Source organism: Pteropus medius, unplaced genomic scaffold, assembly GCF_902729225.1.
Source record: "Pteropus medius unplaced genomic scaffold, Ma_sr-lr_union100, whole genome shotgun sequence".
NCBI classification, from domain to species: domain Eukaryota; kingdom Metazoa; phylum Chordata; class Mammalia; order Chiroptera; family Pteropodidae; genus Pteropus; species Pteropus medius.
Genome location: NW_024349797.1, coordinates 12,616,663 through 12,638,534, shown reverse-complemented (window position 1 = coordinate 12,638,534; position 21,872 = coordinate 12,616,663). Strand labels below are relative to the sequence as shown.

Here is a 21,872-nt window from a genome sequence, read left to right as displayed (position 1 = left end):
AATGAATTATATCTTGACTTTTATAGATAGTAATTTCATCATAGTAGACAAAAAAGTTGCACATGGTTTATAGCTCAAATGTTTTATGTTTCTATTTGTGCGAAAGGTGGCCAGTATTTTCTTATATGCGTAAGATAACTAAATAAAGGGGGAATTCACCAATCTTACATCCATCATCTTTCAGAAATTACACAGCTAAAATAAACAGCTTTAAAAAAAGAGAAATACTGGGAAGACATATAGAGTTTAAACAAGTGAAATTAACTGATGATTACTGAGCTTTCCAGAGATAGAGAAGAAAATGAGGCAAACTGAATTTCAGCATTTTCCTCCATTCGTTTCCAGTTCATAGGGGCTATTTCTTGCTTCTCAGAAAGGAAAACGTCACCGTAAGCTACTCCTTGCTCTTGGGGAGTGGCAGTGGGCCATGAACTTCAAAGTTCTAAGAAGAACATGATCGACATCTAGTGGCCACAGACAAATTCCCTGTGTGATTTTTCTTGGCTAGCAACAAATGATGTAGTGAGATAAAGATCTTTGGAGGAATCTTAACTTCCACATCACTTCCCCCTCACCCAAGATTGACCTGATTTTGGCATTGTCAGCTTATTCCTGTAAACAAGGGGCATTCAGCTAATGCAACTAATAACACAAACTTAAATATGTTTGTGCTCCATCTTTAAGTTGCATGAAATGCCAAAGAATAAAAAAACATAGTGGTCAAAAAATTATTTTTAATTGGAATCAAATCAGATGTTTATACTATGAACAAAGAATAAAACAAGACTCTCCTGCTTCCTTTTAAATTAACCTGCTATTATTTTCCCCCAAAGGTATCTACCTAGGAGATGTAAATAAAATAGCTCAGTCGGAACTGGATTTTTCCAGAAGAGCAGAGCAATGGAAAAAAAAGTAGAGAGATGTTTTGTCACCATAGCTCCCTTGGCAATCACTTCTGGCTGGAGGAGAAAGAAATGAGGAGGGATAGGGAGTGAGAATCTTAACAATGTCCCTCTGGCTGCTGATTTAGTAAACAAGAAAATGAAAACACCCACATGGCGCATTGTTTCTGAAGTTAAGGAGGTAGTTGGTATCAGACAGCTTACAAAACAGTACAGGCATGTGCTAAAACAGTGCAGGAATTTTTTGTTTGTTTTTGTGAGATAGGGCAGGTTGTTCGTGTGTGTCTATGAATATGTGTGTGGTTGTGTCTGTTGGAGGAACAGCTTCCTAATTCATGGCAGAGTCACCTGATGGACCTAGACAAAGAAGTCTATTATCATAAAGGCCTTCCTGGGTCAGGGTGTTATAGTAGCTGTTGTGTTTCCATAGCAACCTGTGGATGGGCTTAGCCAGAAAAGAACAGGGGCCCTATGCATACATGACAGAATGATGAAAGTGATGACTGGCAAAAAAAGAAAAAAGCTCAAGGCAAGATAAAACTATCGTAAAAAGAAATGCCTATATGCTATGAATCACAAATTCTATTTTAAATTTGGTATGTCTGTATAAAAATAAATAAATCACGTTCACAAAGCCAAGAGAGGTGATTGGTGAATAATTGTTTATTTGATCATGACATTAAGCAAGAAAAATATCATGTCTTGGGGAGAACTTTTAGCTTAAATCAAAAAGAGAAAAAGGGCTCAGGATACTCCTGTGGAAGTGACAGTATAAAAGTTGAACAAAATGAGGTGGTGGTTTTGGATGTCTTTCAAGTTCTTCCTATCCCATGAAGCTTCTCCAGACCAGGTGGAGAAAACGGAGGCTTTAAAACCCTGTACTCTGTCCCTTCACTGGTCTATTCAAGATGTCTAATTGAGTTCATTAAGTTAAAAAATAACATTCTGAAAATGTTAATAAATAAATAAATAAATCAATAAAAAGTCAAACATTCAAACAAATTAAACATGGCTATCTACCTGCGTGTTTATGACGTCTCCTCAGAACTGTGAACTCCTAGGAGCAGACATACTGAGAATGTCTCACAGAACCAGGAAATGATGAAGGCCCTCAGGTTACCTTAGTAGATGTATTGAACCACCTGGAGGAAGTAACCACAGCAATCCTGCTATAGCCAGCGCCTTCCAGCTCCCATTGCTACATTCTCACCCCCAGTGTCCCTCCAGGGACTTTTCTATCTCCTGGGTAGCTGTCCATTAATACTGATAGAGATGAGACTAACTAATAATAATGAATGTTTAGAAATCTCATCACAGTTTCCAAAGTGTTTTCACATTTACTTGTTAAAAGCAAGAGTTACTACTGTCCCTACAGTTTATAGAAATCGAGCTTTAGGGTGAGAGAAAATTTTTTGAGGTCAAACAGCTCACACGTGGATCCATGGTGTTCCATTCTAGGTCTTCCGACAACAAAGTCCCAGGTGATAATATTTATTCCTTCCAGAAGTACTTTTAGTTTAATGGGGTACTTTGATCAAGAGCCTAAAAAGCCTTTTAAAACTAAAGGATTAACTTTCCAATGTTGGGGCTGCAGGTAGTTTCAGATCATATCTCCAGTGCTTTGTCCTGACTCATCCGAGCATCCTCCCAACACGGATTCTCCATGCTCTAACAGGAAAGATAGGCTACTTGAAGGTTTTGGCAGCATGGTTCATTCTGGAACTTATCTCACAACATCCTAAATAGATGGTTTTGCAGTTAATTGGTAGGTAGAACCTTCTTGTTAAAGATGCCACATATGTGTATTTGCTACGTCTCTTCATATAGCCAGCTGAGGTAGTCTCAGTCGGTTCTGTTACGGATAGGTTTAATAACTGTCTACATGATTTCTATCTCCAGAGGTATTAGTTCATGAAACAACCCTCCTCTTTTTTCCCTTTTCCTGACTGACATTCAATGACTATCCTGAACAACTCGTCATGCATGTCTTTAGCATGCCTAAACAACGAAATGGTAGAAATGTTGAAAAACTAATAAACAAACAAAAGGAGAAAAGCAACTCTGAAGGGAAGTTTGGAATCTTGGGAGGTCTTGTGATCTTGGACAAGACACGTCATTTACATCTTATTTTCAGATGTGGGCAAAATTGTTTCTGGAACTTTAACTTTTCAAGTATTCAACTGACAGGCTGCCAATAATTTATCAATAATTAATCGTATAGACTAAACTATTTTACTCTTCATTTTGATGTTATACTTTAGTCATTCTGCATATGTTTCTTAAGAGTGCCCAGACACAATTGATTGATTCTCTAAAAACCATGATCAGAAAAATGCAAAGAACAGAGAATGCACACATGGCCTAAAAAGCAAGGTGGTTTTCTCTTATGTACACACCATCAAGGAAAACCTTCCTGGAAAATGTAGTTAATTTGTACACTCATTTTTCAGTGTGTGTCCAAAAATTCATTATTGAAAAGATATTAATCTTTCTTGTCAGGATTTTTGTTTTCCAATGAGAAGGCACCAAATGGCATAAAAACCTTTGCTATCTGATCTTTCTTTTTTGGAGGGGGGCCGTAGAAGAAACAAGTAGAAAAGAAGGAAGAAAAGAGGAAGAGTAAGATAAAAATTCTTTAAAAATACCTTGGTTAGAGAAAATGTTGACCTAATGCCCACTTAAAACTAGGCAGACTAATTTCCGTAACTGGAATTCAAAAGAATATATTATATCAAGATTCTCTAAATAATCTAAGTCCTAAAAGTAGTCTCTGAATGTAAGATTTAATACAATAAATGTCTTTTTTAAATCTATAATGTCTTTTTGTCTTGACATCAAGCTTCTGATAATTTCGACTATGTTGTACTTAACTGTAAATTAAAAAAATTAAAATAAAATAAAATTATAATTTTAAAGAAAAGAAAGAAGGTCTTTATGGAAAAAGCTTTCAGACAGTCACTCTGAGCCCATTTATTTTACTTTATACGGAAGGACTAGGTTTCTCAACTGATATGAGCTTTATAAGGCTTTATGAGACCATTTGTTTGTAACACCAATACTAAATGTGAAATTTAGTACATAGAACGGGCTCAAAAAATATTTAGTAATGAGTGATGAGAAGCAGTATTTAGTAGTTGGGGTTGCTGGACACAGGTACATACAGCTGGGAGAAGTTATAGCTGACAGCCTGAAAGCTATAGAAAAAGGGAGAAAAATCATAAAAACTAGACACAAAGTTCCCTGAATTAAAGACACACAGTCCTGAGAGAGATTATAGCAAGGATACAAAAACAACTGTTATCAACAATAATAATTTTGAGTCATTAGGAAAATACTAAATTCTGTTTAACACTCATTTAATAATAGTCAGGGAGCAATATAGTACACTTTAAAAATATTTCCATTGGAGAGGATAATAAAATATTCACTCATTTGGAACACTTAGTTCCTGCACAGCTAGATTTCCTTTTCAAAATGTAATCTTGATGATATAATGTTGTATATCTTAAATAATATAGTTCCTTGGTTCTATTCCAGGATATCTAACTCCACAGTATCTTTTGTAGACAAAGAAAGTATGTGTTTTCTTTGTCTTTGAGATTTATTGAGCTTCCCAGTACAGAATTTTAATATATTCCACATATCAGCCCTTCCTGTTTCAGTTACAAAACAGTACAGAATTGGATCAGCAACACAGTTTAAACTTGTTAATGCAACTGTGATTCTATATATTTTATAAGTCTGCTTCCCAGACTTGGAGTCAAATACTTGCCCATCACGCTCTAAAATGCTGCGAATCAGCAACATCACATGAAAGGGAGTAAAGCACAAGACAAAAGTCAATGTGATACTAACAAGTAGTTTTATGATTCTTTTCTTTTCACTTCTTTCTGTGGCTTTATTATGCTGCACAGCTTGGTAGACTTTCTTGTTGCAAATCATCATGATGACCAAAGGTAATGCATAACCTATGCACGTCCTAAACAAGTTGAACCTAATTTGCCACTTCTCTAAAGGGTACTTGTCATAGCAGAGAGTAAAATTAGACTTTTTGGCATCACAATATTCTGTAGCTGTCTCATCTTCCCACAAAATGATGCCATTGAATATGGTTTCCAAGAACCAGATGAAGAGGCTGACCATGAATGCAAATCTTCTTGTCTTTAGGAAGAAAAACTTCAAAGGGTAGACAACTGCCAAGTACCTATCAACAGCAATGCAGGTGAGGAATGCTGTGCTGCTGTAAAAATTCATGTACATGAAGAAAGCACTCCCTTTGCACAAGGCAGAAGAGAAAGCCCAGTTGTCGTTATTCCAGGTATAATTGATCCACAAAGGGAGAGTGAGTGTATACAGCAGATCTGACAGTGATAAACTGAAGAGGTAAATTCCTAATTCATTTTCCTTCTTTGCTTGCAGGAAAGACACACAGAGAGATCCAATATTGGCTGGAACACTGACTATTATCACAAAGATGTAAACAATTGGAAACAAATAGTGATCCAGGTCATGCTGTTCATCAACACATGTGCTATTCATTTTTTTTCCTTTCTAAAGTGGCAATTACATTAGTTTTTAGAAGGTAGAAAGCAAGGTAAGTCTTGCCTTGTAGTTTCTTTTCAACATCTAATTCACTTTTATAAAATTTCTTCAATTTTTCTTTGCTTCCGAAAGTTCTGATTAAGTCATCAATGCTTTTAAAGAATGGATGATCACTTTAGACACAGGTGTCAATGGTGCAAAGTCAGAATCTGGACTCCTGGTAGTTAGCTGTAGTGGCCAGTTGATTTTAACGAATAGACGTCCATATGCTTATTATCACAAAATGCTGACGAAGAACTCTTGAGGACCAACTGGGTTATCACTCAGCTTTCGAACAGTCTTGTCCCCAGTTTATCTTCCTTCATGAGACTCCTGAGATTGGTACAAACATGAATACATAAGGCTTTGTTTTCACAAAGGTAGACATCTCTTTTTAAAATGCCTTTGCTTCTGTAATAAAAGACAAGCTAGAATAGTTTAGATGTTTAAAAGATACATCATGATTTTAAACAATCTTTTATTTAATTTACTGAAGATAACAAAAATTCATTAAATTACAATGAAAGTGGGCATAAAGCAACATGATCTGACTTCAGTAAACGAAATCAAGCCAAGGTATTTTACTTATTTCAAATAAGAATTATCCAAAGGATGCTAGATTGGAGGGAATTATTTTTCTCATGGACATGATAAAGGAACACAAAACTAAAGTTGAAAGGTCATTTTAAGAGCTAATAAAAAAGATGGCAAATTCTTGATTTGTTTATAATTAGTAAATGCCGTTGAATATATGATAAACCATATGGTTATATGATTTAAAAATTTTAATTTCACATGTAATCTAGGTATAAGGCACTTTTAAAATCAGCTTATTAGCTGAGAAAATAGTCATAAGAAATTTGATAAAGTTTTTGAAATATTGCAGCTTGCTGAATTTTCATAAAGAAATAGACAACACTACCTTTTCTGTTCTCTTTTGCTTCCTTTGTGGGTTGACTCATTTTAACTTTCTCATACTCTTGTGAAAAAGGGGGCAGAATGTTCTCAATTCTGGGTAAAATCTTGTTATCATCAGTTTCTACCTTTATACTTGATTATTTATTAGAGTTGTTTCTTTTTAGAGGTTCATATAGGAATAAAAAATCCATCCTTCTCTCTCCAACATCCAGATGAAGTAGAGACACCCACACTGGAGTAGAGAAATACTTCTGTTTATATATCTTTTGCTTTAGATGATTTATCTGATGGAGATGTTCATTGAAAACTTTGTAGAATCACTATGGGTGGAGGTGGGGTGGGGAGGAAATTTTGCCTCCTTCCTGTGTGCTGTAGAGCCTAGATGATGTCAAAACCACCCCTTTGCAAGTGTCAATAAACCCTACGCACAAGAGACCTGCCATCACAAGGCACAAAGATTCTGATAGTGGAGTAACCTATATCCAGAGTACATATTATAAACATATCACTCTTGAAATAAAATAGAGAACTGAAATCTTCTAGTTTTACCACACCTAAAAATAGGAACAGAATGTGAGAAACAGCCCTTTAAATCAAATAGGCGAATCTTCCAGAGAGAAAAAAAAAGGAAGTGGGAGCTGAGATCAGGGAGGTAAGTGAGCAGTGAAGCTCTGGATATCCCGGAGGTGTATGGGGATCTGGAGGAAGTAGGGCCTCTGAACGCAGGAAAACTAGGGATGGAACGTGAGCCCACACAAGTGGGAAGTGGTCCTGGGCCACCCCACACGTGTTAGAATCCAGCAGCCTCTGGCCTCAAGCAAAGGGTGAACTAGAAAAATTACAAACTTTACAGATATTTGCAGACAGTTGGGCAAGTTGGCACGTTTCCTGTCTCAGCTTTGTTTCTGCAATGAGCTATAATAAAAAATCCTTGCCTCTGGCTGGTACTTGAGCACGGAGTCTGAGTTTACACTATTAGTTTGGTCCCATAAACATCAGGCCAACAATGAATGAATACTGGATCTTCATTAGTCATCAGGGAAATACAAACTAAAATCACAATGAGATACAACTTACACACTAACCAGAATTAAAAAATGAAAAAGACAGAAAATGCCACATGTCAGTGAGGACGGAAGCACCTGGAACTCTTATATACTGTTGGTAGAAAAACTGCCTGGCATACCGCATGGTTATGAAGCCTTGTGGGTATATGTGGAGACTGTTGTAAAGGCTCTCAACAGTCCGTGGGGATTTCAGACCCTGTGTCAGACCCTTCACCTCTCTAAGTTTCATATTTCACAGGTATAAGATGGCACCCACTTCATAGAGTTGTTCTGAGAATTAAATGACATGACACACGAAGCAAAGTACCTAGCACATGGTAAGCCTTCACTATACATTAGCTAATATTATTGTTTTAATAGCGATAGCAGTAGTCCATAAATGTCTTTTATGCTGTCCCCTACATTTCCTAAAAGGAGGTCATCTTTGGCTGTCTACTCAGAGCGCAGCAGAGAAACCAGAAGCACTCAGAATGTAATTTGTACAGTGATACTTCACATGATACCGGCTCTGCAGATAATATTCTTAAATTAATTTTTGTGAAACTGAGATTTAAATGAAATATATAATTCTTATTATTCATACTTTTTTCCAGATATTTTGACTACTTTAATTAAACTTTGAGAAAAATTGTCTCTAGAATCAGTTCTGAGAAATTTGGATGTTTTTGATTTTTATCTTCATTTTTACTTAATGCCAAAAGAAAATAATCCACAGGATATTAAAACATATTTATTCTTAACCAGCTCTTAAAATAGTACAAATCATTGACAACAATAATCGAAAGCTAAAAGATTGAAAGATAAAAAGATAGGAAACATTTGCTTTCACTTATCATTTTAATAGCTACTTATTAAGACTCTACTATGTCAGACACTGTGATAGTTACTTATTAAGAATTATTAACTGATACTTATTAATAATGGGAATATTATTTTTAAATTTCACACTATTTCCGATGGTATAAAAAGTACCATTAGACCATTGTGCTGATGAAAGCTCTCTGGCCAGGAGCTTTCTTGGCTGTAGAGCTATCTTCCTAACCACTTAATTCAGCTTGCCAATAGACTGCTTCCTGAAGAGGAAAGAGATTATAAACATCTCTCTTTTGTATATGAATAGTTTACCTATTTCTAAATGCAAATTTTGACATCCTTTTACCACTGCTTAGAGGACACCGTCATCCTTGGTTCTCTCTCTTGTAATGCTGTCTGCACTACCACATCTATACAACCTAAACTCGATAAAATGTTGCTAACATTACTGACAACTGTGTAAAAGTATGTTATCTACTTAAAAATCTTATTCGATTGTTTTACACTTACCCATGTTCCTTGGGGAAATGATTTTGTCAACTGAGGAGCCAGATAAGTCCACTTGCATCAAGAAGAGAAACTAACACTGCTGAGGGGACAGGAAATTGCACTCATATTTCGTCACAAACCAATGAGGAAGCAGCATCTTAACAAGAAGGATGTACATTATCCAAGCTTGAAAAATATCTCCTAAATACTTTAAAAGATGTTTTCATTTATTATTTACTATAGTATAATTTTTATAACTCACTCTTCTCTTTGCAGCTTAATTACAATTGTATACTAATATTATATGTACTTTAATAAAATGTGTACTAGAATTTATTTATTCATTGATTCATTCACTCATTCATTTATTTTGTCAACACATATATGTCATATTCTTAGGGCACTGTGATGGGAGATATTTAGGACCTGGCTGTAGGCCATAAGCAGTTTTATCACCTAGTGAAGGAGAAAGACATGTTCAATAATAATCAGAATACAATGGCAAAAATAGATAAGCGCTCCAAGAGAGGTACAATAAGAAAGGATAAGTCATTGAATGTGTGAGATAGGAGAGAATGTTATAGATGAATTCAGGGTGATCAACTTACCTGGGAGAAAAAACAGCAGAGAAAGATGGGGGCTGGGTATATAATGAGCATGTTTCATCGCTTGATGGCAGTAACAGCGGGGCTAAGGTGGCCAATTGTGTGAAGTCTTTTTCTGTAAAGGGACCATTTGGATTATTTTATTGTAGGACCATTTTCTCCTTTGATTCTCCTCTTCAAATAGAAAGCAGAGATTGCTTGAAATATGCTAAAACTAGTTTGAACCTTGCCACTATAAACTTTTATTACAAATGATGAGGAGAATTACTTTATAAGGACAAAATTAATTTGAGATGAAAAAATTTAACTTAAAAAGCAGTAATCAAAACAATTTAAATATATTTTGGTAAAAGGAACTTTTTGTTAGCAGGGGTTTGTTTTTGTTTTTGTTTTTTGTTATTTTTTCCTCCCCAGAAGTAGAAAAGATGTTTGGTGACATAACGATGACTTTTAATCTTGAGGTTATTCAGGATATACCTGGAATGTAAAAGTTTTCTATACTTCCTTTGTAGATCTTTCATTTTTAGAATAAAAGCTAATAACTTACATTTATAAAGTACATGAGAGTTTTCAAAGTACTTTAGCATACAATGTGAAAATTCAGCATACTTTATATTTTTACTGAAATAATGAAAATTTTAATATGGAAAATAATAAAACCCTTGTGCCTTTATAAAAATGAAAGTAATGATTTCAGTTTAGTTGTGACTCAAATTAAGAATTCTTATTTTTGCTTGGTTTTACACATCCGCTTATCTGTGGTATCTACACACGAGTATTTCATAGCTCTAAATATCTCCTATTTTACCTAAATAGACTACACTTCCACTTTTAGGAAACAGGAATTTTTCATATAAATATTTATGCATTTTGTTTTTCAAAGAAAAGGATGTAGTTAAAATACAAGAAACAAACTTTCACTTTTGATTACATAGGAGAAAAACTGTGGCTGACCTATGCTAAGACATTGCCAATTCTATATAGTAAGACATTTACTAACTTTTAATAAATTTGCTTTTTATTTAGTCCAGAATATTTGGCAATATTGTATTTTCAACCACAAGGCTATTTAATGAAGAGTTGGAAATTTGAGAGCTGTTGAGTCTGGGACAATTTTAAACTCCAAGGTGAGCAAAAGCCAATTAGCAGTTATTCAAAATACTGCCTTTAGGGGGTTTACATTCCTGGTGTGCCAGTTATCTGGTCTTCTGAGTACATAAAATGGACACCCAATATTTGCCAGAGGCCGGGGACTTGGCCAGCCATGTGGGAAAGGGGAAGAGAATGCGGTTCTGCCCAGTTGCAACTTCTCCAATGGAGCTGACAGTGCAAGAGCCTAAACTGCTGATGAAGGGTCTTTTGCGAGACCACATTGTCCGTTTGGTGCAATCTCACTGTTAAAGTAGCAACTAACCATGGCAGGGTATGTTCTGAAATACTGGTATAATTCCCCAGCCATATTTCCTTTTACTCCATCCCTACCACTATATACTCAGTTAGTCATTTTGTATTTATTGCCTCTTTGAAGGAATGCTTAGTAGTAAAGCAGGAAGTTGTAGGAAGAAGATATTCTTAGGTTTTGAGTTTCAAAAGATTTGGGCAACTCAGGATAGTGTGCTTGTGAGAATACCTGTTGAGATAAAGCAAAAACTTCCCAACCCCAAGAATGGAAAGTTTTTTCTGCCTGGTGGAGGTGGGGCTTCGGGTTGTGAGAGAGGCAGTCACAAACTCTCATGTGATGGTCTGAGGCGGGGCCCCTGCATTCTGACTGCTTGCACCCCCTCCCCAGCAAGCCCTGAGGTGAGGGTGGGATGAGTCACCCCAGATGGGCTGCATGGTCTGGGGAGGAGAGTGGACCCAGGTCTCACATCCAGGGTGAAGTCCAGATACGTGGTGAGACTCAAGAGTATGTGTGTTGTGTGAGAGGCCTGTGATGGCCCCACCAATTTCACTGTGCCCAGCACAGCACAGGCGGAGCAGAATGATTTCTGGAAGTCCACGATGGGCACGTGGATGTGATGAAAAGCCTCAGCCCATCTCCCGAGGCTTCCAGTGGCCCAGTGTGTCATAGAAGCAGCCTTGCAGCCATCGATGAGGGACAAGTTGGATGAGTCCTGCATGGACTAACTAATGAAGACTGGGACAGGGCACCTCGGAGGCCAGCACTGATCAAGGGCAGCCTTGGGAAACAAGGGCTGAGCTACTGCCCTCCAGCCTTGGCAACATGCAAACTCCCTGGATCTTAGGTGGCACTATGGGCTGAATTTTGTACCCCTACCCTCTGCCAAAATTCATATGTTGAAGTATTAACTCCTAGTACGTCATAATATAACTGTATTTGGAGATAGGGCATTTAAAGAGGTGGTTAAGTTAAAATAAAACTATTAGTATGGGCCCTAATCCCATCTGACTGATGTCCTTACAAGACTAGGAAATTTGGAAACACAAAGAGACACAGGGATTCACATAGCCCATAGGGAAGACCATGTAAGGACACAGCAAGAAGGCAGCCACCTGCAACCCAAGGACAGAGGCTGAATCTGCTGACACCTTGATCTTGAGCTTCCCAGCCTCCAGACTGTGAGAAAGTTGATTTCTGTTGTTTAAACCACCTAGTCTGTGGTATTTTATTCTGACAGTCCTAGCACACTAATAATACAAGTGAAACCCAGAGGAAGGAGAGGTTGGGCCCTGAATTAACTTTAAGTTTCTACCACCTTGGCAGAATGGGGGATTGGAACAGAATTTTAGTTGGTTATGGCCTGAGATTGGAAGCCAGTGTTAAGATCACGCATCCCAGGTGTATAATTCAACAAACATTTGTTGAGCTTTTGTATGAGACTACTTACTGAGCAAAAACATTTTCCTCATTCTTTGTCAAGGGCCTAAAATGTAACTATTAGAAAATCTTTTTTTGGGGGGAGTCTTGAAAATTTTGCCTTCAGTCTTTTCTAAAGATGCAAATATTCCTGGGAAGGGTAAAATATTAAGTTGTCAAATAAAATCTTAGTTGGCTGCTACATTATGGCAAAACTTCCAGGATTCATTTACGAGTTCTCCAAGCATGGTTCTTGGAGTTACCTGGGAATGTGTGAGATCAATTCAGCCTCACCCCAGGACCAGGGAGTCAGGAGCTCTGGGGTTGGAGCCCAGCGATATGTGTTATAACAAGCCCTCCAAGTGATTCTGATGCTCCGGAGTTTGAGAACGACTGGTGTACAGGATGGGCGCTTGGGTGAGAGACTGTGAGGGATGGGGAGAACGGAACCTCTGGAAAGGAGGAGGGTGGAAACACCTGGTTCAAATTCTTATGTGGTTTGGGTACTTTAACCCTATTTTGCCTTCATCAATAATTAAATTCCCTTATGCATCATCATACTATTAGTTCATTTGGCTCCATTTTCTTTTTTCTTTTTTAAATGAGCTAATACAGTCTCTCTCATTTCAGACTAGTAAATGTTTTTGACTTTAAAGTTAAGTCAGACATGCTTAAGTACAGTTAATAGTAAAAATGGAGATGTTATCAAACTAAAGACTAGTCTTTAATATCCTACTTTTCAGAAGATATATATTTCTTGATGTCTGTATATTATATAAGTAACTTTTAATACTTTTATTATGCTCACTTATTGAAATAACTTAACCAAATGCTAAGAAACCATTAACACCAAATAGTTTCCTCTGATGTATCGTGGGTGTGTAGATTGCTAATTAGCTTAATTTTCAAAGTCAGGATAATAAGTTCTTGTGGAAGTGTCTGTTGTCGAGTGTGCTTATGGTAGGGATAGCCAGCTGACAGTTTAAGATTTAAGATCCCAAAAGTGTTTCATGAATTCAGGTTTTACAAAGGCATGCATTAATATTTAAGGAGGTTCAGTCCAAAGGTTAGGGTAGAGAAGAAGTACAGATGTTTGGCAAAAAAATGAAGTCAGCTGGGGCAGAGGGACTAGGGACAGACAGGTGAGATCTGAAGCTAGCTTGACTGGTGAGGGTTCTGTTATCCAAAGCTGTGGGTAACACCCAAATCCATGGAATGTGCAGAGATTATCGTGAAAATCCAAGTGATAGGAATACCTGCAATTTTGTAAAAAAAATAATGGTAGTCTTTATTCTCGTCAGTGTTTTTTTTTTTAAGAGGATGCTTAATATCTTTGCAAATGTGCAGTTAATTGAGTAAATTTCCTTATAGCATTTTATAATACCCATTTCTATCAATAAGTTAACCAAATATAGTTACTGCAATATTTAATACTACATCATACGAGTAGCTTGCTAAAATTCATCATGGGTATGTGTGATTTTAAAAAATCTTCACAAATTCTTTGACACTCCTTTTGAAAGATGAAGCCTTAATTTTCCTCATGTTGAGTGTGGGCTAGACTTAATGCCTCACTTCTAGTGAACAGAATAAAGCAGAAGTGATAGTGTGCTATGTTGGAGACAGGTCAGAAAATCCCAGCGACTTCCTCTTCTCTCTCTTTGATCACTTGGTCTGAGGGAAGCCAGCTGCCATATCGTGAGAAAAGGCTTACATGCGATCACCTGCATGACTAACTGCCAATTCCGTTTATCTCAAATCTTGAGCAAATTTGAATACTGTGCTCAACAGCATAAGGATTTTCCTTTCTGTTTATATTTCTTGCTTTTTTATTAGAAACTTTCTTGTTTGATGGTTTCCTGAACATAGATTAGAAATCTGAAACCAGATATTTTCTCTGGTAATTATTTTGGTGTACCAACTAAGAGAAACTAAGTGGTATGTCTTGGAGGTGAGGCTACTTTTTCTGTTAAATAGTTTCCTCTTCTAATTTCACACATAGCACATAAAAAAGGCGCAATGATGTACTACGGGATGACTAAAGCTGGGTATCGTTTCAATTTCCTAATTTCATGTGTATGGTATTTTCCTCTATCGTCACCTGATATTTCCCTTCTACTTTATGATGCATGTTATATGCATTTCAGATATTAAATCCCAGAGTTGTAAGGAAGCTTAGCATTACTTATCATCCATGGTTTGCATCTATTGGTGCTCTAGCTCATAATATTGTCTTAGAACATGCTTCAGAGTGGGTTCTGGGAAGGTAAAACTATTGGAGTTGGATACTTACTGACTTGTGTCATAGAATATTGGTGGTAGAGAGTTCAGATATATGCTGTACTGAGAAAAGAATAAAAAAAGTGATCCATATATAGGGGACTATACTACTTATCATGCAAACCAAAACACGAGGGTGAAAGGGGCACTATTTATAATTATGTTGAAGCAACAGACATAGGTGGGACTGTCTTTGGCAAACCAGATTAGACCTACAGTAATTCAAAGAAAGAACAAGTATAACTGCTATCTCTGCAGCCTCTCAGAGTCTCTTCAGTTTGCTCCAACATGAAGGAAATCAGAAATCTCAGACCAATGCTAGATGTGGCAGAAATTCCAAGACAATTCACAACTTCCTTACCAGTTTTGGATTATCTGCCTGGAACCATTTCGGCTGGCAGCAGGGTCATTTACGAAGCTAAAAGCTAAATATACAGTTACCAGAAAGAACCTTTTTTACCCAGTGCCTATTACCTTACTTGTATTTCATTTAATCATGTTTCCATGCGGTTGCTCTTTGTTTCATTTTACATGCGAGGAAACTCAGGCTCAGAAAGTCAAGTGCCTCGACCAAGGTGACAGCTGAACTAGGGCTTGGTTATGGGCTGCAAGCCCGGCCTCTTTCTTGTACTGCCACTGAGGGGCACGTGGTAGATGCGCCCTGAGAGGCTGGGGAAGGTGCATGGTAGGCTGCTCACTATCCAGTTCCCTTGGCGGGCCTTGGACATCCATCTCCTTGTCACTAAAGTGCTCCAGTAGGTGAGGACGGAGAAGCAGCGAAGTGAGCACACGTGAAAGCCTGAGCCCTAGCCCGACGAGGGTGCGACCAGAAAAGGCTCGCTCTGCCTTCCCACACTACGGCAGCTGCATCGACTACCTGTGTCCCGCACTCAAGATGGCGGCGGCGACTTCAGCTGCCCCCTGCCCTTCTCCATCATGGCGGCGGCTCGACCCGCCTCCCTGGGCGCCAGAGTCATGTGACCCACACAATGGCTGAGAGCCTACTCCAGGCTTCCCGGCAACGCCGAGTGAAAGCCATGACGGCCGCCGCGGGTTCGGCGGGCCGAGCCGCAGTGCCTCTGCTGCTGTGCGCGCTGCTGGCGCCCGGCGGCGCGTATGTGCTCGACGACTCCGACGGGCTGGGCCGGGAGTTCGACGGCATCGGCGCGGTCAGCGGTGGCGGAGTGAGTGGCGGACTGTGGGTCGCGCGGGGGCGCCGAGGTCCCGCCCCACAAGCCCCCGCCCCACAAGCCCCCGCGGCGCAGCCCAGCGTTTGGACGCGCTCCGGTCGCGGCGCAGCTCCCGGCGGGCGCTCGTCGGAGGGCGGTCGCTGAGGGTCCGGTGTAGGGCCGAGATCGGCACTTGTTAGTTTAGGATGAACCGGTAGAGGCAGGTGGATTTAATAGATGAGAATCCCGCGGTCTACCGACTAAGTGACAGGTCTAGATGGTGGCGAAGCTGGGGCTCAAACCCTCACGCTTGGCGACGGGGCCTGGGCTCTGTCAGGGCGCTCCGGAGGGTCGCTCCAGGAAGGCCAGGGAACTGGGGAGCGTTTGTTTGGCGAAGAGGGTGCCCCAGTGGGGTGCTTTGGCTGTGTTTCCTTTTTCTAGGGAGGTGTGTAAGGGAGACAGAAGCCCTGGACCGCGAGTGCAGGCGCGGTTGGTCTCTTTGAGAGGGGCGAATGCTGAATAGATTTTTGTTTGGAGGCATGACAGATGCCTCAAGACCTCTTTGGGAAGATAAGAGACCTGAAACTATCTGGAACTTTTTTTTTTTAAATGGCAGGCTGCGTTAGTATCAACTGATAGTCTAGGGTTATTTACTGTTTGCCTGCGGATGGGCAGGGCCCAAAGGAGTGGGTTGCCCACTGGGTCAGTGCCTCTGTGCCTCACTGGTGGCACTTTTTGCCTGTGAGGAGGGGGAAAACATTGGGTCAACAGCCAAGACAGTGGCTAGCCACTGTTAGAATGCACAAGAATCACCTGGTGTGCTTGTTAAAATGCAATTCGGGCTTCCCCTCACCTCATTCTGACTAGCTCTGGAGTGGTTCCTGAGAATTGGCATTTTAACAAACACATTTGATTCTCATGCTGAGTATTGAGAGACTTTTTTCCTCATTCAAGGGTCTTGAGCGAGGGATGAATTTTTTAAGAAATAAACTTTTAATGTTAGAATAGTTTTAAATATGCAGAAAAGTTTTGCCTAGACAAAGTTCTCATTTACGCTGCAGTAGTTTCTCCTGTTATTAGCATCCCACATTAGGATGGTACATTTGTCATAACCAATATTAATAATATTAATGAAAGTCCGAATTTCCCTTCATATTTCCTTAGTTGTTACCTACTACTCTTTTTATGTTCCAGGATACCATCTGGGATACCTATTACATTTAGTTGGCCTGTCTCTTTTTGTCCTCTTTTGGCTGTGACCATTAGGATGAGTTGGTGTCATCTGGGTGTTCCTTCAGGTTTTTGTGAAGGGAGACATGAAGGCCACTCCAGTTTTGTGCAGAATTGTGTGGGCACAGTTGATAATTTCCTTAGGTCCCTGGTCATGCTGTTAGGTGGCCTTCAGACATGAGAGCTTGCTTCAGTAGAATAATTGTTCTTGGCTCCAAACCAAATTTATTTGCTCCTATTCCACATTCCTTGTAACCTTTGTCTTGTCTTGTTTCATTCCCTTCTCTGTAACCTTTGAGTCCATAAGATTTACGGTGGATGATCTTTGGGTGAGAGGGATTTTCTTTTTTGTACCCCAGACCACAGCTAAAGCTAATTTTATTTCAAAATGTTAAGGCTGAACTCTTGAATGGGTTGTTTGTTGAGCTGAGTCAGATGGAACTTGTATCCTCAAATGCAATTCAAAAGTAGCTCTGAATGCTTGCTTGGTGGGTGGATATTATGTGCTGGTCTCAGCCTATCGATAACCAGTGTTGTGGTTGGATTGGTTCTTATGATTGCAATGCCCTCAGCAATAACCATCAGGAAACTTGGAAAAAAGGTTTATTACAAGTCCTGGAAAGATCATGGTAGATTGCTTCATATCTCATTGAACACTTGGGAACACACAGCAAGTTTGTAGGTAGAGGAAGGGGATGTGTGGACCTAGGGGTCTGATTTTATTGGGGTCCAGGGTGAGGTCCTAGTGTTGTGCAGACTCACTCTATTGGTGAATTTAAAATTTAAAAGCAGGAACTTAAAATGCAGGAAGAGAAAAAAACAAGCAGCTCAAATGGTTAGTTATTGGAATTAACCAAAGGAGCTTAAGCTATCTGCCCCCACAACCCGCAAACCTGGCTCTATATCTAGTTGTGTGACTGTCAGTGTGTTTATTTGAGATCTTTGAAGTGGATGACTCATCAATCAAAGCTTAAATCAAGCACTTGCATTACCAAAAAACAAAACAAAAACAACTCCAACTCTCAGGGCTTACTATATGATCCACCCCTGAAATTGAGTCTTCAGAGTCAGTGATGAGGACATTAACTGCCTGGGTGGCTGATATGCTAAAAGTTAGGGGTAGGGCATGTTGTAACCTAGAAAGTCCACACCTAAATAGGATTATAGTAGCACTCCTATAACATATGATTAATAGTCTGAGGTCCAGTCCATAGCCATTGTCCCAAGCTTGAAAGGTCCTGCCATGAAACCAGGTGAGTGATCTAGGGGCCCCAGGAATCTATTCAATGATTTTGGTAGTATTGCAAAATATTTTAACATCTTGGGCCTTCTGGTGTAAGTAGATTTGAACCTGTCCTGATTTGGGAGATTGTGCTATATCTTATCAAAGCAGTCTCTTAGTTCTGGGAATAGATCAGTTCAGTTTAAGGGTTGTATCTCATTTCAAGAGGTGGGCTTCCAAAGTTAGGAGTACGTGGTTCAAGGATTAGCATCAGGTTATGTAATAAGAGGCATTTATATGGAAACAACAACAAAATACAACGGTTAATGGTTGGAGCAAACTGTAAACCCATTCTGAGTCTTGAGTGTGGCCAGTTGAAAAGATTTCTAGACATCAGGCTTGAAGCATCTTCAGATAGAGTGAAGGCAGTCAGTGGCAGTCTGACAGATTTCTTAGTTTGTACTTTGAATGTCTCTGGTGATTGTGTTTAATGGTCTGCGAAATAACAGGCACAGAGATCGTCCATATGTGGAGCTGTTGTGATTTCTCTGAAGTTTATATTAGGTTGTCCCACTTTTGCTTGCATGACTTCAGGAAAAGGTCAGTTTTCATCCTTATTCATTCCAAGTCAGACGAGTGGGAGAAAAATTGGAAACTAATTTGAAGAGTTGTAGCCAGATATTGGAGGAAATGGGAAGAATTCAGTATCCAGTCCAGTTTACGGGTAGAAAACCTCAAAGACTGGAATCTGATATCCACACGAGTGTCCTACAGTTTCCCATTGAAACATAATTTTTCTCTATAGTCACCCCCTCACTTCTATCAGAGATAATCAAAGTAGAACGAATTCGTTTGTGAAATAAGTCTATTCTCGTTAAACTTGGCCTGATTATTTACGTAAGTGCAGCTAGAATAGTGATTTACAGAAAGGCTCTTTTGAATATGCTTTGCTAGACCTTTACACAAAGAATCTTAGATTGGACTCTTAAAATCTCTCAAGGCTAGGAAGCCAAGTCAAGGACTTGTCATCAGACTTGGCCTGCAATAGCTATAGATTTGGGTGAATCCCTCCTTTTTTGAGGTTTCCAAAATAAGTTCTTGGCCTGCAGAAAGTGACCTTCTTTACTCACCTGGTAAGACTTCTGGGAATTTAGTGAGCAAGATACCAGGCTGATTTTTCAAAGGGGCCTTTTTGACTCCATAAGATCAGCTTTAGTTTCTTAAATTTGGTTATATCTGACTCTTTGTACATCTCTCTCAAATATGACATTCCAGTCACAGCCTTGGTGATAAAACCAATGTTTCTAATTGTGTCCTGTTATAAGGAGGATAGGGTCTTATGAATGTACACAAATAACTATATTGCCAAGAAAATAAGATACTGTTTCCGAATTCTGGAGGGATCTGATGGGGGGAAATTTTTTTCATCATTGTTCATAAGGGTATACTTTGCCAAATTGCTCTAAGTCACACATAGTTTAAGAAAAAAGGTTACCTTAAATCTAGAGAAAACCAAAACATTAAAGAATCAATAATGTTTCAAATAAAAATTATCATCATCCTTATCAGTTCATTTGGTCCCATTTTTTGTTAGCAGTTCTGTGAATCCTGTTTTACCTTAAAGTTATGTAAATTCTTACCCGGTTCAGTGGTGTGATCTGGATGTTAGCCAGAACTCTGTCTGTTAGAGTCTTTTCCAGCAGTCTCTTTGATGAAGCACTTCTGTAGAAACCCATTTATTTACAAAAGTATCAAACAATAAATGTCTGTAAATGCCCCAAAAACTTAAAATTGCCCATGTTAAAGATCTGATGAGAGTTCATTATAATGAAACTGACAAGGAAACTTGGTTATTCCTGTGCCATAAACCATTTTAAGATAACTAGAATCACAAGTGATAAATTTATACCAGGACATAGATTCTAGTCTTTGAGATTTTCTACCCAGTACATAGATGTCTAGGAATTTCATATCTGGAACACATATTAATTACATATTTTATACAAATGTAATTTAAAGAAGATTTTGCATTACTTATTTGATAAATTTTCCTATGTAGTTTTATATATCAAATAAGCCTAATTAATTTAATGGCTTTATTTATAAGGAGAGAACAATCCTTTAAGATATTCCAGGGCACCTCTGGGAAATCATGGTTAGTTTGGGGTCAAAAAAGACTTTATTTAGAATCTGATTTTGGGACATTTGTCAAAAATATCAAATGATTTTAAAACATTTGATTAAATGAGATCATAGGTTACTGTGAAATGATACTTATCCATGAGACCAAACTGACACTTTGCAGTCAAATACTGAAAATTACAGTTGTAAAAAAGAAAAATACTAGCTCTTTTAATAGATTCAGTTTTCTTAAGTAATCAAAGATTTGGTAAAGTCAGCATGAAGCACATTAAATTATTTTGATAAAACATTTTGTTTCCTATGTAGATTACTTAAAAAGTAAAGGAAAAACCTTTCACAGACTTATCCAGAGTAGACCAGTAGTCCAAGAAAACTGTCCTTTTAGCATATGAAAGAAAATTAAGTTTAATTTTATACGAGTATACTATTTATTAAAGCTTCTTAAAAAATCCTTATAAATTTATTTTTTTAGCCAGCTTGACTACACAAGATAAAATTTTCATCCTCTCTCTTTCTCTTTCCCCAACTTTTAGTATCTATTTAGTTTTTCTACTTTAGGACAATATAACTTTCGTTTCCCTTAACAAAAATGCATCTCCATACCTCATACTTTTTCTTATCTAAAATATATCATACTTTCCTTGCATAGAGGTATGTTCCTTATTATTTCTAGTAGTTTTAATTGTATTTGTTAATTAGAATTCTTAACTTCGAAACCTTAATTTCTAGTGAAAATGAGGAAGTAAGCAATTGCAAACTGTCTGTTATACCAGCATCTGTAGATTGGCAAATTTATGAATATATTTCATAATTTCTAGAAGCATATGCCTCTTTTTTTTATAGTACAGGTTGTCAGTGTAGCACAGGAGATATTTCCTATCAGATCTAAATATCTTTAGTTCCTCTGTAATAAGAAACCAAAAGTAGATAAACCTATTTTCTATAATTAATGTTTTAGTATTTTATATTATTTAACAGTGATTTATATATTCAATCAATTTATATCATTTAACTTAGCAAAACTCTAAGATTTCAAGTTATCAAAAAGATTTGGGTAACTAATTTTTAAGCAGACATACCATAAAACATAATATTGTTGAAAAGTGGGTGCCTTGGCAATCAAAGCTTAAGCCAGGCACTTGCATGACAAAAGGACAAAGCCAAGCGTCAGGGACAACACAAAGTAGATGACTTGTCTGTAGGCTGATCATAGCTCCAACCCTCTGCTGTGGAAAAAAAGTGTTTTTCCCTAACCCAACTGATTCTTCTTGATTTTTACATTTTATTTACTAATGTTGCGACCTCACTCATAGCTACTGTCGGGTATTTAAGCATAATCTGTGGACTAATGGGCTTATGTATTTACTCTTTACTATTCTTTTTATTTTTGTGGTTCAAACCTGGAATAGCTAATATTTCTTACAATGAGGACCTCTCTGTCCTAATATCTTTGCTTGTGATATTAAATCCATTCTTTAAACTTGCTGAAAAATGGAAGTCTTTGGTTATATTTATTAATTCAGTGTAAAATTATTGAAATGAGAAGAATTGTTTCCTAAATCCTAGTAGGTGGATCTTATCTATTATGATAGTGTCTCTGTGTGTAGTGCATTACTCATCTTAGAAGCTCAAATAC

At 38.1% G+C, this 21,872-nt stretch overlaps 2 protein-coding genes across 2 annotated transcripts in view; one reads left to right on the top strand and one right to left on the bottom strand.

Moving 5' to 3' along the window:
* Positions 1 to 4,247: 4,247 nt before the first annotated feature.
* Positions 4,248 to 15,489, bottom strand: GPR65 (G protein-coupled receptor 65). The gene is made up of 4 exons (XM_039883975.1): positions 15,351 to 15,489; positions 9,379 to 9,490; positions 8,792 to 8,870; positions 4,248 to 5,894 (listed from the first exon to the last, which is right to left on the bottom strand). Exon 4 carries the CDS (start codon positions 5,439 to 5,441, stop codon positions 4,431 to 4,433), a length of 1,011 nt encoding a protein of 336 aa, XP_039739909.1. The 5' UTR covers positions 5,442 to 5,894; positions 8,792 to 8,870; positions 9,379 to 9,490; positions 15,351 to 15,489; the 3' UTR covers positions 4,248 to 4,430.
* Positions 15,122 to 21,872, top strand: part of GALC (galactosylceramidase) — a 46,263-nt gene continuing 39,512 nt past the window's right edge. Inside the window, exon 1 of the mRNA XM_039883973.1 lies at positions 15,122 to 15,657. Coding sequence (XP_039739907.1) covers positions 15,463 to 15,657 — 195 coding nt within the window. The 5' untranslated portion in view covers positions 15,122 to 15,462. The remainder of the gene's footprint in view (positions 15,658 to 21,872) is intronic.